This window comes from Pristis pectinata, chromosome 32 (genome assembly GCF_009764475.1).
Source record: "Pristis pectinata isolate sPriPec2 chromosome 32, sPriPec2.1.pri, whole genome shotgun sequence".
Taxonomy (NCBI): domain Eukaryota; kingdom Metazoa; phylum Chordata; class Chondrichthyes; order Rhinopristiformes; family Pristidae; genus Pristis; species Pristis pectinata.
Window position 1 is genome coordinate 11,364,670 of NC_067436.1, and position 14,907 is coordinate 11,379,576.

The 14,907-nt window shown below is 41.0% G+C and overlaps 1 protein-coding gene across 1 annotated transcript in view; it reads right to left on the reverse strand.

The window, feature by feature from the left end:
• Positions 1-13,655, reverse strand: part of LOC127585265 (dual oxidase 2-like) — a 98,310-nt gene extending 84,655 nt beyond the window's left edge. The window contains exons 1-3 of the mRNA XM_052042594.1: positions 13,516-13,655; positions 12,865-12,973; positions 15-92 (exon numbers count right to left, since the gene is read on the reverse strand). Of these exons, the coding sequence (XP_051898554.1) occupies positions 15-92; positions 12,865-12,937 (151 nt within the window). The 5' untranslated portion in view covers positions 12,938-12,973; positions 13,516-13,655. The remainder of the gene's footprint in view (positions 1-14; positions 93-12,864; positions 12,974-13,515) is intronic.
• Between the last annotated feature and the right edge of the window lie 1,252 nt (positions 13,656-14,907).

Below are 14,907 nucleotides of genomic sequence, written 5' to 3' on the forward strand. Positions count from 1 at the left end.
AAGGAACTACTTACCTACCGTCCCTCTGCTGTGATGGGCAAGATTGTTGTACCATCCATCGTATCGCTGTATCTCCCAGTTCAGAACAGCATCTAAACCAAAGCAAATCTGCATGGTCAATACTGAAAAGATTCTCTGCAATACCATGAATATACATTACTGGCCAGATAACCCAGAAGGAATGATTTTGTGATTTAGAAATATATTCAAACTTAAACTTATTTAAATAAACATGGAATACAAAAATGTTACTGACAGTAATTGTGATCATGAAACAACACATGGCCATAAAACCCCATATAAGTCATCAATGTCATTTCAGAAGGAAAATTTCCCATTCATATTTATCCAACTGTGGCTCCAGACCCAACTAACAAGCCACTCAGTTCAATCAAATCTACAAGGCTTAGTGTGCGTACTTGCAGAGTTTCAAGAGGAGATCATCAACAGTGAAAGATGCTTCTTGGTCTGCCCAAAACTTGTTGGTCTTCCAGCACAGCGAGGTGTCCGTAAGGGACTGGCACATTCTAGACTGCAGGAGTACATGGTGAGGGATTTTCTGAAGCTTGGTGCAGCCAATACAAAGATCCTGTGAGGAAGGATCCGAGTCTGGGGTCCTTCCACTACTAGACATGCAGGGGCCGAGTTGGGTGGGGAAGCCCCTCAAACACTGAAGGGTGTATCACCACAGGGGTCCATATGAGGGGCAATGGTGCTATCTACAAAAAGATGTGCTGACACTACTGTGTATAGAACAAGCAACAATGAATGTATAAACCAAGCAACACTAAGAGTGTAACGAGTTTGCACTGTTCTTCTTTTGTATTTTTTTATTATTATGAATTTTATTATTATGAACAAAGTTTACTTTTGAAGTAAAAAAGGTGTCTCACCGCTACCTTCATGAGAAATAATGAACGGATGTTACTGGTCTTGCCAGCAATATCTATATCCCTGAATGAAGGAAAAACTCTGCAATAAAATAATAATATGCTAGAAATATACGTCATACCCGTAAATGATGAACTATCATTTAATAATTGCCACAAACTTATAAATAATAGTTTTGTTACTTATTCATTTTCTGAGATCTGGGTGTGGTCAACAATTGTTGCTCATATTTAATTGCCTTCAACAAAGTGGTGGTGTTCCTCCTTCTTGAACAACTGCAGTCCTACTGGTGAAGATACTGCCTCGGAGCTGATGGATGGGGAGTTCCAGGATTTAGACCCAGTGACAAGGAAGGACTGGAGATATATTACCATATCATGATGGTGTACTGCCTGGAAGGGAATCTGCAGCTGGAGGTGTTCCTGCATGCCTGTTGTTATCATCATATTTGATGGTAAGTATCACGGGTTTGGCAGGTGCTGTCAAGAGTAGACTGGGTGAGAAGCTGTGGTCACTTTATGGATGGCTCACACCGCAGCCACTGTTTGCCAGTGATGCAGGGAATGAATGTTTAGGTGTGGTCGAACAAAGTGGGCTGCTTTGAGTGGATAAAATCAAGCTTCTTGAGAATTATTGGGAGCTGCACTCAACCAGGCAATTGGAGAGTATTCCATCACACTCCTGACTTCAAGGCATTAGGAGGTGAGTTATTCATTGTCTCTGACCTGCTGCTATTTACATGACTGGCCTAGTTGGGTTTGTGGTCAATAGTGACCTACAGCACGCTCATGACAGGGGAACTGGGTGATGGTAAAGAAGTTGAATGATGTGGTTACTCCATCTTGTTGGAAATGGTCACCACCTAGCACTTCTATGGTATGAAAGTTACCTACCACTGAACAGCCCATTCCTGAATGTTGTCTGAATCTTACTGTTTAAAGCTAAGGTCTGTGGCATTTGCTGAGGAGTTGTGTATGAGTAAACATCCTCATTTCCGACGTTATGATGGAAAGATCACTGATGAAGCAACTGCAAATGGTTAGATTCGGACACAGCACTGACAAACTCCTGCAGCAATGCTCTGGGCTGGGGTGAACTAAATTCAATGGGAATCAAATGGCAGTGGAGTATTTCTGCTTTGAGTCCCCTTGACTTCAATTTTACCAGAGCTCCTTGACATCACACATGGTCAAATGATGACTTGGTGTTAAGGGCAATCACTAACACCACATCTCAGCTCATCGATCCATATTGTACAAAGGCTGTGATGCTATAATTACATTATAACATGCTATATTTTTTCAACGTTATATGAAAAAAAGCATCTTTTCCTTCTCCTACAGGTTCACAAAAAACCTTAATGTTAGAATTCAGCTAGACTTCAGTCTTCAGCACAAAGGCTTACAAAATGTGGTCAAAGTCCGGCACACAGACGCAATCACAAGGAAGGCGCACCAGCATCCTTATTTTCTTAGGAGGTTAAGGAGGTTCGGCTTGTCACCGAACACTCTAACAAACTTCTACAGCTGTACTGTTGAAAGTATCTTGACTGCTTGCATCATGGTCTGGTATGGCAATTTGAATGTGCAGGAACATAAGAAGCTGCAGAGAGTAGTGGACTGCACAATGCATCACGGGCACATCCCTCCCCACCATCGGTAGTATCTACAAGAGGTGCTGCCTCAAGAAGGCAACATCCACCATCAAAGATCTCCAGCATCTGGGCCATGCCATCTTCTTGCAGCTATCATTGGGCAGGAGGTACAGAAGCCTGAAGTCCCACACCACCAGGTTCAACAATAGCTACTGTACTTCCTTTCAACCATTTGGTTCTTGAACCAACTGGCAAAACCCTAATTACTACAGTTTAGCAACACTATGACCACTTTGGACTAAAATTAGAACACAATTTTGTTCTAATTGTGTTTTTACATGTAAATATTGTGCATAATTTATGTTTTTCTTGTGAATGCTGTTTATCTGATCCTATGTGCCTGTGATGCTGCTGCAAGTAAGTTTTTCACTGCACCTGTGCACACATGTACTTGTGCATATGACAATAAAATTGACTTTTTTTTTCAAAGTATTTTGTAAGTTGGGTTCTATAAACATTAACCAATTGGGAATACCAGATCACTGTCAGACAATGGGTCTGACAGTCTACTCCAATTTAAATACCAATTTCTGTTTTTCTGGATAGTGGACAGAAAAAAAGGATTAACAGTGAAAGAAAGCTTGTCATTCACATTGGATTCATTCACCCTACAATGATTTGGGATTTGGTGTTCAGAGTATAATGTCAGTAAAAGCAGCAGCGAATACCAGAGCAACTGCATAGCATCAAGATTCCCTCCCCTGTTATCAAAGTCCCAACCTCAGTTCTATGTAAAATAACAGGCCACTGAGCTTGTTAGCACCTCAAACTGGCTCTCAATGAGGAGGTCCATAGGGAGGGTTGGAATTGGAGAGCTGCAAGGGGAAAGGTGGACTGGGTGTTAAAGTTCAGGAATGAAATTGACTGAAGAGTTGGGGGTGGTGGATGACTGGGGTGGTGGGGGTGGTTAGCGGGTCCAAAGACAGAGTCAGTGTCTGATGGTGAGATGGTGAAAATTCTTTTGAACCAAACTCTGTTAGGGATGGTTGGAAGCAAACATTTAAAAAACAATTTTAAAACAGGATACATTGATATCAACATCTCAGCATCACCAATTGCCAGAAAAGATAAGATTTCTTTACTAGTCACATGTACATCGAAACACACAGTGAAATGCATCTTTTACATAGAGTGTTCTGGGGGCCAGCCCACAAGTGTCACCACCCTTCTGGCACCAACATAGCACGCCCAAAACTTCTTAATCTGTACATCTTTGGAATGTGGGAGGAAACCGGAGCACCGGAGGAAACCCACGCACACACAGGGAGAACGTACAAATTCCTTACAGACAGTGGTCGGAATTGAACCTGGGTCACTGGCACTGTAATAGCGTTACACTAACCACTACACTGATCCCCTTTAAGTTGCACAGGAGCAGATCTCAGCTGAATTGTCAGCACCAGGCTCTGACAGTTACCTTTTCTGTTTCCAGGTTTTGTATACATGATGAATTTTGCTCAGTTGGCCTTAATGCATGCACTGCAAGCCATTTGTCGCCAATGTCTAGTAGCTTCAGTGGGTACTTAGCAATCTTGTTTTATACTAATTCCTTTACTTAACACATAAAAGCATGCAATGGCAAAGAATTCCTTGCTTGGCCTCATGAAGTGTTTGTCCAAGTGTAGGAAGTACAGTTCACTGCCAAGTCCTTTCCACCATCTAAAAGGCACTAGTCAGGAATGTGATGAAATACTCTGCACTTTTCTCGATAAGTTAGCCCCCGACAACAGTCAGGAGGCTCAACATCATCCAGGATAAAATAGCCCCCTTGACTGGCACCCATTCACCATCCAGGGAACCTTCATTTCCTACACTACAGTAGCAACCACGTGAACGTTTACCAAATACATTGCAGTTACATCCTAAGATACTCCAACAGCAACTGTTAATCAGTTCCTCACCAAAGCCTACACATGCATTTTATTGTTTATTCATGTAATGTGCCTTTGGCAAGGCCAGCATATCTGTGTCTTGTCTTGTGGTTCATGCATATTAGTTGCTACATTTAATTGTTGCTTTGTTTGTGAGTCACTACAATGAAGGAATCTGTCATCTGGTTTACATTGTAGGTACCAAGCTTCAGTTCAGTTGAGAGTTGGCTGTCACAATAAATGCACCCATTTCCTTTCCATCATAGAGTCATGCAGCATGGAAACAGGCCCTTCGGCCCAACTGGTCCCTTCCGACAAAAATACCCATCCAAGCTAGTCCATTTTGCTCATGTTTGGCCCATAGCCTTGTAAGCCTTTCCTATCCATGCACCTGTCAAGTTGCCTTTTAAAAGTTGTTACTGTACCTGCCTCAAACCACTTCCTCTGACAGCTCTTTCCACATATGTACCACCTTCTGTGTAAAAATGTTGACCCTCAAGTTCCTACTAAATCTTTCCCCTCTCACCTTAAACCTATGTCCTCTAGCTCTTGATGCTCCAACCCTGGGAAAAAAGGTTTAAGTGCATTCACCCTAACTATGCCCCTCTCTATTATACACCTCTCTAATATCACCCCTTAGTCTCCTAGGCTCCAAAGAAAAAAGTCCTAATCTGTAACCCAGGCCCTTGAGTCCTGGCAACATCCTTGTAAATATTTTCTGCACTCTTTCCAGTTTAATAATATCTTTCCTATAGCAAGGCGACCAAAACTGAACATAATACTCCAAGTGAGGCCTCACCAGCATCTTATACAACCACACCATAACCTCCCAAGTGGTGTTCTGAGTCTAAGTGAATGCAGCCGTTAACATTACACTGCACTGTGCTATTCTTTGTCTCCTGCTGTTTGATCCTCCAACCTTCAGTGTGGGATCATCCACACCCTCTGCTGGGGGGCAAAACATTCATTGCCTCACAATTTCAAATTCACTCACTGAACCTCCCTCAGTCACCCATGCCATTCTTTGAGCCAAATGTTGGTCATCTTTCTCAACTTTTCCACTCAATGCTTGCTCCCATGATCAACTGCTCTGAGGAAGTGTAAACATCATCTTAACATGAGAGATGAAACCAAAGTAGGGAGCAGGAAAGGATTAAGAAACAATCTTGTTGTACAAAGTCCCTTGGGGAAGAGAGTCCATAACATGATAGAATTCTTCATTATGGTGGAAAGTGAGAGAGTTGATTCTGAGACTGGGGTCCTGAAGGTCAAATGTAAAGGAAAAGTATACTGTTAATGGCAGGACCATTAACAGCATTGATGTACAGAGGGATCTCAGGGTCCAAGTCCATATCCTCATGAAAGTGGCAATAGTAAATTGGTAAAGAAGGCATATGCCAAGCTTGCCTTCATCACTAGGGGCATAGTATAAGAGTCAAGAAGTCATGATGCAGCAAAATAGAACTTTGCTTCGGCCACACTTGGAGTATTGCATGCAGTTCTGGTGGCCCCATTGTCAGAAGGATGTGGAGGCTTTGGAGAAGGTTCAGAAGAGGTTAACCAGGTTGCTACCTGGGTTAGAAGGTATTAGCTATAAGGCAAGGTTAAACAAACTTGGATTGTTTCCTCTGGAGTGTAGGAGGCTGAAGGGAGACCTGATGGAAGTTTATAAAATTATCAGAGACATAGATAGGGTAGACAGTCAGAATCTTTTTTGGAGTAGAAATGTCAACTACTAGAGGGCATAGCTTTAAGGTGAGATGGGGAAAGTTTAAAGGGGATGTGCTGGGCAAGTCTCTTTTACACAGAGAGTGGTAGGTGCCTGGAGCACGCTGCCAGGGGTGGTAGTCGAAGCAGACGTGATAGTGGCATTCAAGATCAATATGCAGGGAAGGGAGGGATGTGGATCATGTTAAAACAGAAAGGATTTAGTTTAATTTAGCATTGTGCCTGGTGCAGATGTGGTGGGCCAAAGAGCCTGTTACTGTGCTGTACTTACTATACTGTTCCATGTTCTATGAAACTAAGGTGTGAGGCACAAGCTGGCAATGATAGATTGTGGAACGTTACTTCAAGGGTTGATAGTGGATAGGCAATATAACAAGCATTTAAAGAGTGAATGTACCAATTACCACATACATTCTGATTGGTGCAAAAATAAAACAGGAAAGGTGGCTCAACCATGGTTTGCAAAATAAATTAAGGACACTGTTAGATCCAAGGAGGAGAAACATAAAAAGGTTAGAGGGAGTAGCAAGTACGGAGTAGTTTAGAATTTAGCAAATGAGGACAAAGGTTGATTAGGAAGGAGAAAGTAGAATATGAGTAAACTCATGGAGAGGATGAGAACAGAAAGTAAAAGTTTCCGAAGCTACGTGAAGAGAAAAAGATTGGTGAAAACAAATTTAGGTCCCTTCCTGTCAGAAAGAAGGGTAAGAAAGAAGGAGAACAAAGAAAAGGCAGTCCAATTAAATTCATCCTTAGATAAGATAAGAAATCCTTACTAGTCACATGTACATCGAAACACACAGTGAAATGCATCTTTTGCGTGGGGTGTTCTGGGTGCAGCCCGCAAGTGTCGCCACGCTTCCGGCGCCAACATAGCATGCCCACAACTTCCTAACTCATACGTCTTTGGAGTGTGGGAGGAAACCGGAGCACCCGGAGGAAACCCACGCAGACACGGGGAGAATGTACAAACTCCTCACAGACAGCGGCCGGAATTGAACCCGGGTCGCTGGCGCTGCAATAGCGTTACGCTAACTGCTACACTACTGTGCCACACAGGAGGAAACATTGGGGAACGTGGGGTCTATTGAAAGGGAGGAAATAAATAAGTATCAGTAGGAAAATGGGGTTCAGGAAATTGAAAGGATCAAAGACCAATAATCCACAGGGCCTGTGAGCCTGCATCCTAGAGTACTTAAGGTAATAACCCTAGAAACAGTGACTGCATTGGTAATCATCTTCCAACATTCTCTAATCTCTGAAGTTCCAATGGATTGGAGATTAGCTAATGTAACACCAATATTAAAAAAAGAGCTGGTGAGCAAATCAACCAGTTCACCTGATATCTGTGATGGGGAAATGCTGGAGTCCATAATAAAATATATAAAAGCAGAGAACTAGGAGAAAAGTGATAGGGTCAGACAAAGTCAGTGTGGAATTTTTAAAAGGAAATCATGTTTGACAAGTCTACTAAATTTTTTGAGAATGTAACTCGCAGAATAGGGAGAACCAGTGGGAGCCTGAAGACCCACATTCAATGATTTAGGAACAGCTTCTTCCCCTCCGCCATCAGATTTCTGAACAGTCCATGAACCCATGAACACTACTTTGTTATTCCTTTTTTTTGCACTATTTATTTTGTAATTTATAGTAATTTTATGTCTTTGCACTGTACTGTTGCCGCAAAACAACACATTTCACGACATATAAGTCAGTGAAAATAAACCTGATTCTGATTGTGATGTTGTGCATTTGGATTTTCAGAAAGTTTTGGATAAAGTCCCACATAAGAGATTAGTGTGCAAAATTAAGGACCGAGGGAAAATTGGTGATATGGATAGAGAAATGGCTGGCTGACAAGAAACAAAGAGTAGGATTAAACAAGTCAGTTTCCAGGTAGCAAGCAGTAACTGGTGTGGTATCACAGGGATCAGTGCTGGGACCACAGCTGTTAATGATATATATATATATAGCTGTACAGATATATATATATATATATATATATATATATATATATATATATATATATATATATATATATATACACACACTGTATATTAATTATCTGATTGAGGAATTAAATGTAATATTGCCATGTCTGTGGATAACACAAAGCTGGGTGGGAGGGTGACCCGTAAGGATGATGTAGAGAAGTTCCAGGTTGAGTTGGACTGAACAGGTTAAGGGAGTGTGCAGATACACGGCAGATGCAGAATAATGCGGATAAATGTGAGGTTATTCACTTTGATGGCAACAACAATGAGTTGAAGGGGGAGGTGCAGTGAGACCTGGGTGTCCTTGTCCGCCAGTTGCAGTAGGTATGTAGGTATGTGTGCAGTGCAGCAGGCACTTAGAAGGCAGATTGTACGCTGGCTTTCATAGCAAGAGGATTCGAGCAGGGATGTCTTTCTGTAATTGTACATGGCCTTAGTGAGACGACACCTTGAGTACTGTGTGCAGTTTTGGTCTTTTTATCTGAGGGAGGATGTTCTTGCTGTGGAGGGAGTTCAGTGAAGGTTCACCAAGCTGATTTCTGCAATGGCAGAACCAATTCATGAACAGAGATTGGGTCAGTTAGGTTTGCATTCACTAGAGTTTAGAAGAATAAGAGGGGATCTCATCAAAACCCACAAAATGCTTATGGGAAGGGACAGTTTTGATGCAGGAAGGATGATCCAGATGTTCAGGGAGTTGAGGACTATGGGTCAAAGACTGATAAGGAGTAAACCATTTAAGGCTGAGGTATAGAAGTTGGAATGTTATGTTGCAGTTGTACAACATGTTGCCGAGGCCGCATTTGGAATATCATGTAATAACTATATCGTGGAATATAGTTTTGGTCACCATGCTATAGGAAAGATCCCATTAAGCCGGAAAGAGTAGAGAAAAGATTTATGAGGATGTTTTCAGGACTCAAGGGACTGAGTTATAGAGAGAGGTGGAGCAGACTAGGACTTTATTCCTTGGAGCATAGGAGAATATGCGGTGATGTTATACAAAATCATGAGGGACATGGATAGGGTGAACGCACGCAGTCTTTTTCCCAGGATTGGGGAAACAAGAACTGGAGGGCACAGGTTTGAGTTGAGAAGGGAGAGATTTAATAAGAACCTTAAGTTCAACATTTTTCACCCAGAGGGTGGTCAGTATATGGAATGAGCTGCCAGAGGAAGTGGTTGAGGCAGGTACATTAACAACAGTTAAAAGACAGTTGGACAGGTACATGGTTTAGAAGAATATTTGCCAAACACAGACAAATGGGACCAGCTTAGATGGTTATCTTGGTCGGCATGGACCAGTTGGGCCGAAGGGCCTGTTTCCATGCTGTGTGACTCTATGAGGAGAAATTTCTTCTCCCAGAAATTGGTGAACCTGTGGAATTCTCTGCCACTGAAAGCAGCTGAAACCAAATCATTAAAAATATTCACAAAGGGCTGCAAGGACCAAGGGATATGGGGAGAATGTTGGAACTGAATATGGATGATCAACCATGATCATAGTGAATGACAGAGCAGGAACGAAGGGTCAAAATGCCTTTTCCTGCTCCTATTGTCTATGTCTCTCAATTCATTTTATTAAATAAAACTGGAGAAAAATGCAAGAAATGGAGACCGTGAAATTACAATCTATGTATGAACTTTTCTGTTCACTAACATTCTTCATGAATTAAAATCTGTCATCCTTATTCAGTTTGGATTATAAATGAATACTGTTATCTCTTAACCACCTTCAGAAATGACCCGGTGAACCACCAAGTTCAGAAGGAAATTAAGGGATAGGCAATAAATGCCGCAATAGTGATACCAACATTCCATGAATGAGTGTAAAAAATGAATTCTTAAAACATATATTGAGTTAGAGAATTTCTGGCTTTCAATAATAATCTACCATCAGTGGAAGGTGAAGCAAAACAAGAATAAAGGCATTTATGTAAGTAAACCAAGATTTATGATCGATATGTAGCATTAACTTCTTCATGCGGAATTCATATCTACTGCAAATGGCTGATTTCATCAAATTTATGTTGTGCTATTTTATTCTTCTGTTCATTTCCCCAAACTGTGCTGAATATTTATCAGAAACTCTTTTAACTATTTGGCTTCAGCCATGGCTGTGATGTTTTGCAAACCTAGACAAATGTGATTGCCAAGTTATTATAATCGAAAGACTACTTAAAACTGCCAGAAAGTTTACTGATGCAGAAACGTATTTGTTTCCAGCAGTCCCCATAGTTACAGCATTACTATGTTCCAGTTTCCACCACTGCTATTCTGATTGCATATAAACAAATACATTCTGCAACGAAAGACCATCCTTTCCCTGTTCCCAACACATCTTTTACTCAAATCAGCATGGCTAGAACTCTTGCAAAAAGTTCAAGGATTTAAAAATAGATCTTGTCTAAAGATTAACCCTGCTTATACTGTACTGCAGTTGTGAATACAATGCTTGAATTCAGAAAGTGTTATATTTTCCAATTTCAATGGTCCAAAAAGTAAAAGAATAAACTCATGGTAAGATGCAATCAAAGGCCATTACCAAGCATTTAATTCACTTACTTGACCCTAATGGTCCTACGTTTCATAGCTATCACCCACTGTATACATACACACAGTGAAGTGACCCAAAAGTAAGGTTGGATTTTAAAAGGTTTGCATTTGTACAGTACATTTCCTGACCATCATATATTACAAAGAGCTTTATAACATACTGTTTTACTCTTTGTAGTCGTTACTGATTCACACAGCATAGAAAGAGTCCCAATGGACTGAATCTACACTGACCGTCTAGCATACATTCATACTAATCTCATTTTATTGTCCACCCATCCCCATCAACTACCCCAGATCCTTCCACTCATCTGTACACTAGGGCCAATTTACAGTGGCTAATCAACCTACCAAAATACACATTTTTGGATTGTGGGAGGAAACTGGAGCACTCGGGGGTGGGGGGGAACCCATGTGGTCACAGTGAGAACGTGCAAACTCCACACAGACAACACAGGAGGTCAGGACTGAACTGAGAATGCTGGAGCTGTTTGGAGGCAGCAGCTCTGCTTCTGTTGCAATGGACAGAACAGACCATTCACGTCCAGTGCACTCCCTACAGAAGTGTAATAGTGAACAGATAATCTGACAGTGACTGAGGAATAAATATTGGCGAGAACACCAAGGATAATGCCCTTCCCTTTGAAATACAGCCATTCTCCGAATTACAAAAAAAGATGCATTCTTGGAAAACAGGTTGTTAAGTAAAATTTCATAAATCGATAAGGCTGGGTAAAATAAATTGTCGGTATTTTGGTACAATGTCTTCCTAAAGGCAGAGAATGACATGCTATTCCTTGTGACAGTAAATCAAATACATGTAACCCAAAGAACTAATGGCATTACAGCAGAAATTCGTAAATGGAAAATCTGTAAATTGAGAAATCTTGTGGCATAGAGTCTTTTACATAAATCAGTGGGCAAATGGGCCTTTTGTTTTCGGTCTTCTGAAAGATGGCACCTCTCCTAACACTACAAAATGTCAGTAGAAATGCTTGCACTAAATCCCTGTTGTGGGACTTGAATCACAGTCTTGTCACCCACTGACACATTTCCCTTCATTCTGAAGCTAGTTTCCAATAACTGAATGTGCAGTGTGCCAGATTCAGCCACAGCTGTTAAGGAATTGCTTAGATCATGTGTATTAATGGATGATAAGAAAGTTCTGACACCAGTTTTTACAGGAATTCCAGTTTTTTTACTGTTTTAATCGCTATCATTAGCCATTGTGGGCATTTTTTCCATATTCCATTTTTCCTAATGACAAAGGAGGCCATCAAGCCTTTGCCAGCTCATAGAGTAATCCCATTCCCTTCTAATTTTCCCTGGAACTTATTCTGTTCAACTTCTCCCAGATTCCACCAATCACCTACACACCAGAAGCAATTTATGGTGGCTGATTAACCCGTCAATGTGTGTGTCTTTGGGATGTTGAGAGAAGGTGAAGCAGCCAGAGGACACCCGAAAGGTCACAGGGAGAATGCACCAACTCCACACAGACCGCATTGGAGGTCAGGATTGAATCTGTGTCACTGGAGCAGTGAGGCAGCAGCCCTACCAGTTGTGCCACCCTTTTCCCAGCACCATGTTTCCCCATTAGTTGGATTTCTCCATGGAAATACCCCAAAAGTGAATGTGTTGGAGAAGGACAACCTGGTGGAGAGATGGCAGGCAAGTAAAGCCCGACCGGATGTGTCCTGCATCCACATCCCAGCTCACCTACACACAAAGGGCCACGTACCTTACTTTGGGAAGGGACTTGTACAAAGAGGTCTTAATAGGTTCAAGAAGGGGGCATGAAGATATGAAACATAACTACACACCCTTTCCCCTCCTGCCATTATTACTAAGATTGTTCATTACCTCTTCCATTTTGCACATATACCTCTGTGTAACTGAGTTCCCAGCCCCTGAAGAAAAACAAATGGCATCTGGAATAATTATAATTCTATAAAATTGTGTGCTATTTACATGTTATTCTGGTTGGTTTTTCATATGTATCTGACCATCCAATGCAAGCTGATGAGATAAATCAACCCCATTGACTCAATTGCTCTTGTATATGCCAGGTCAATGGTTTAAATATCATTTGGAGCTCCCTTATTTAAAGGTAAGCCAACAATAAACCGTACATTTGTTTTGCAAGAAGCTTCATATTAGTTTTACTCACGGAGAAGTGAAGGACAACACAGGATCAGGGTCCAGAAAACAACCAGAACTTTAAAGTTATTATGTGCTTTCATTATCTTCCAACTTTGAATTTTTACATCCACAATGATCTGTCAACAATAGTAAAGATATAGACATGAAACACGTTTTAATGTGCAACATCCCGAATTTGCTTGTGCTCTTTTAAGTGCAATAAAATTAAGCCTGAACCAACCAGTGTAATTGTTGTGCAATAGGAAGAGTCTTGGCCTCCACAATTACATATGACCGAGGTATTGGTAAAACACATACAGAGTTGAGAGCTTGTAATTATCAGCAAAGACCGGAACACCCTGGAGTTCCCTTCTTGAAAACAGAATAGACTGTAGAGTGGCATTTTGGAAGTCTTTTCAGATTATGAAAGCAGTTGAAAAGTAGTGAAAACTGCAGTTTGCTAATCTCAACTAATCAAATAAATCATTTGGTATTTTAAATAGGAAAATAATAATAAAACATATAGAAATTATTTAATGGATTTAGTATAATGAATACCATACTATAATTTACTGCAACATTTACAATGCATGGTTTTATCAGCTGTGTACCAGCATGAAAAATGATTGAAAATTAACAAATGAAAAATATAAAAGTCAGAAAGGGAACAAGAACATACCTTGCGTAAACTTGATTATGTATCTTCAAGCAAGCTTCACAAGGAGAGGAGCAGATATCTCATGCTGTTCTGATGGCAAAAGCTTATTCTAAGTCTACAATGTAAAAAAGGATTTTGCCTGGGTTGATTTGACTACTCCTTTTAAGGAGGCACAGGAGGAAATGTAGAATTGAATAAATTCTCTGCCAAGTGCATTGTGTCTCTAAATGAACACACCCTAGAGGCGGCACTAAGACAACTTGTTCAAATGGTTCCTGCATGACAAATGCCTTTGAAGCTATTTTCAAATAAAAACTGCACACACTATTTAAAATATGTGAAGTGCACTTTGTCGAGATTCTTCCTCATATCACCCCCACATCAGAAAATGAGACAGTCTGCACATCGAGTTGCCAAGTGTGTGGTCTATTTGTTCCTTTTTCCAAGTGTAGAAGTAAATTTGTTGCTCTTGATTTGAACTGACCCTAATACTTTAGCTTTAAGGTTGTAGTTTTTTGGCATTGTAAATAATGCTACTCTCAGGGGTGGGGAGGTTTAGAATTTAGGTTAAGCAACAGTGAAAGATTATTGCATATTTCCATGCCAGATTGGTTCTGACTTGGGGGGTACTCACAAGTGTTATTGCCCTTGACCTAGTTTATAGATGTAGTGGGTTGGCGAGATCCACCATTGCATCTCGAAGTTGTTGCATTGCAACTTTAGTGTGCCTGTGGTAAAGGGGTTGAATGTTTAAGTGGTGGACTGAGTTCTGCTACAGATTACTGGAGCACTTAATAGAATGGAATCTGGGAATTATTATGGCACAGGATGAGACCATTTGGCCCATTGAGTCCATGCAGTCTGCTGGTAGAGCAATCTAGTCAGTCCTATTCCTCTATAGCCCCGCAAATTATTCTACCTCAAGTCTCTGTCCAATACCTTCTTGAAGGCATTGATTCTGCTCCCGCTATCTATGAAGCAAGAGAGTTGTAGATTATAACTTGTGAGTAAAATAGTTTTTCCTCATATCTCCTTTGTACCTTTTGCCCCAGAATTTAAATCCAAGTCCCCTGGTCATTGAACCATCTGTTAATGGAAACAGTTGCACTCTGGTTACCCGATCTTGACCAGTCAGGAACTTTAATGTGTATAATTTCAGTTGTGGTGATCAAGAAAGCGCATCAGCATAGTTACTTTCTGAGAAGATTCGGCATGTCCAGCGGATCCTCTCAAACTTCTACAGGTGCGCTATAGAAAGTATCCTGATGGGTTGCACATCAGCCTGGTATGGACTGGTGGAACCTGCAGAGAGAGGTAAACACAGCCCAGTCTATCACAGACTCATCACTTCCTTCCACCCAGTCCATCTTCAAGGTGCGTTGTTTCAGGAAGGCTAGTAGTATCATCAAGGAT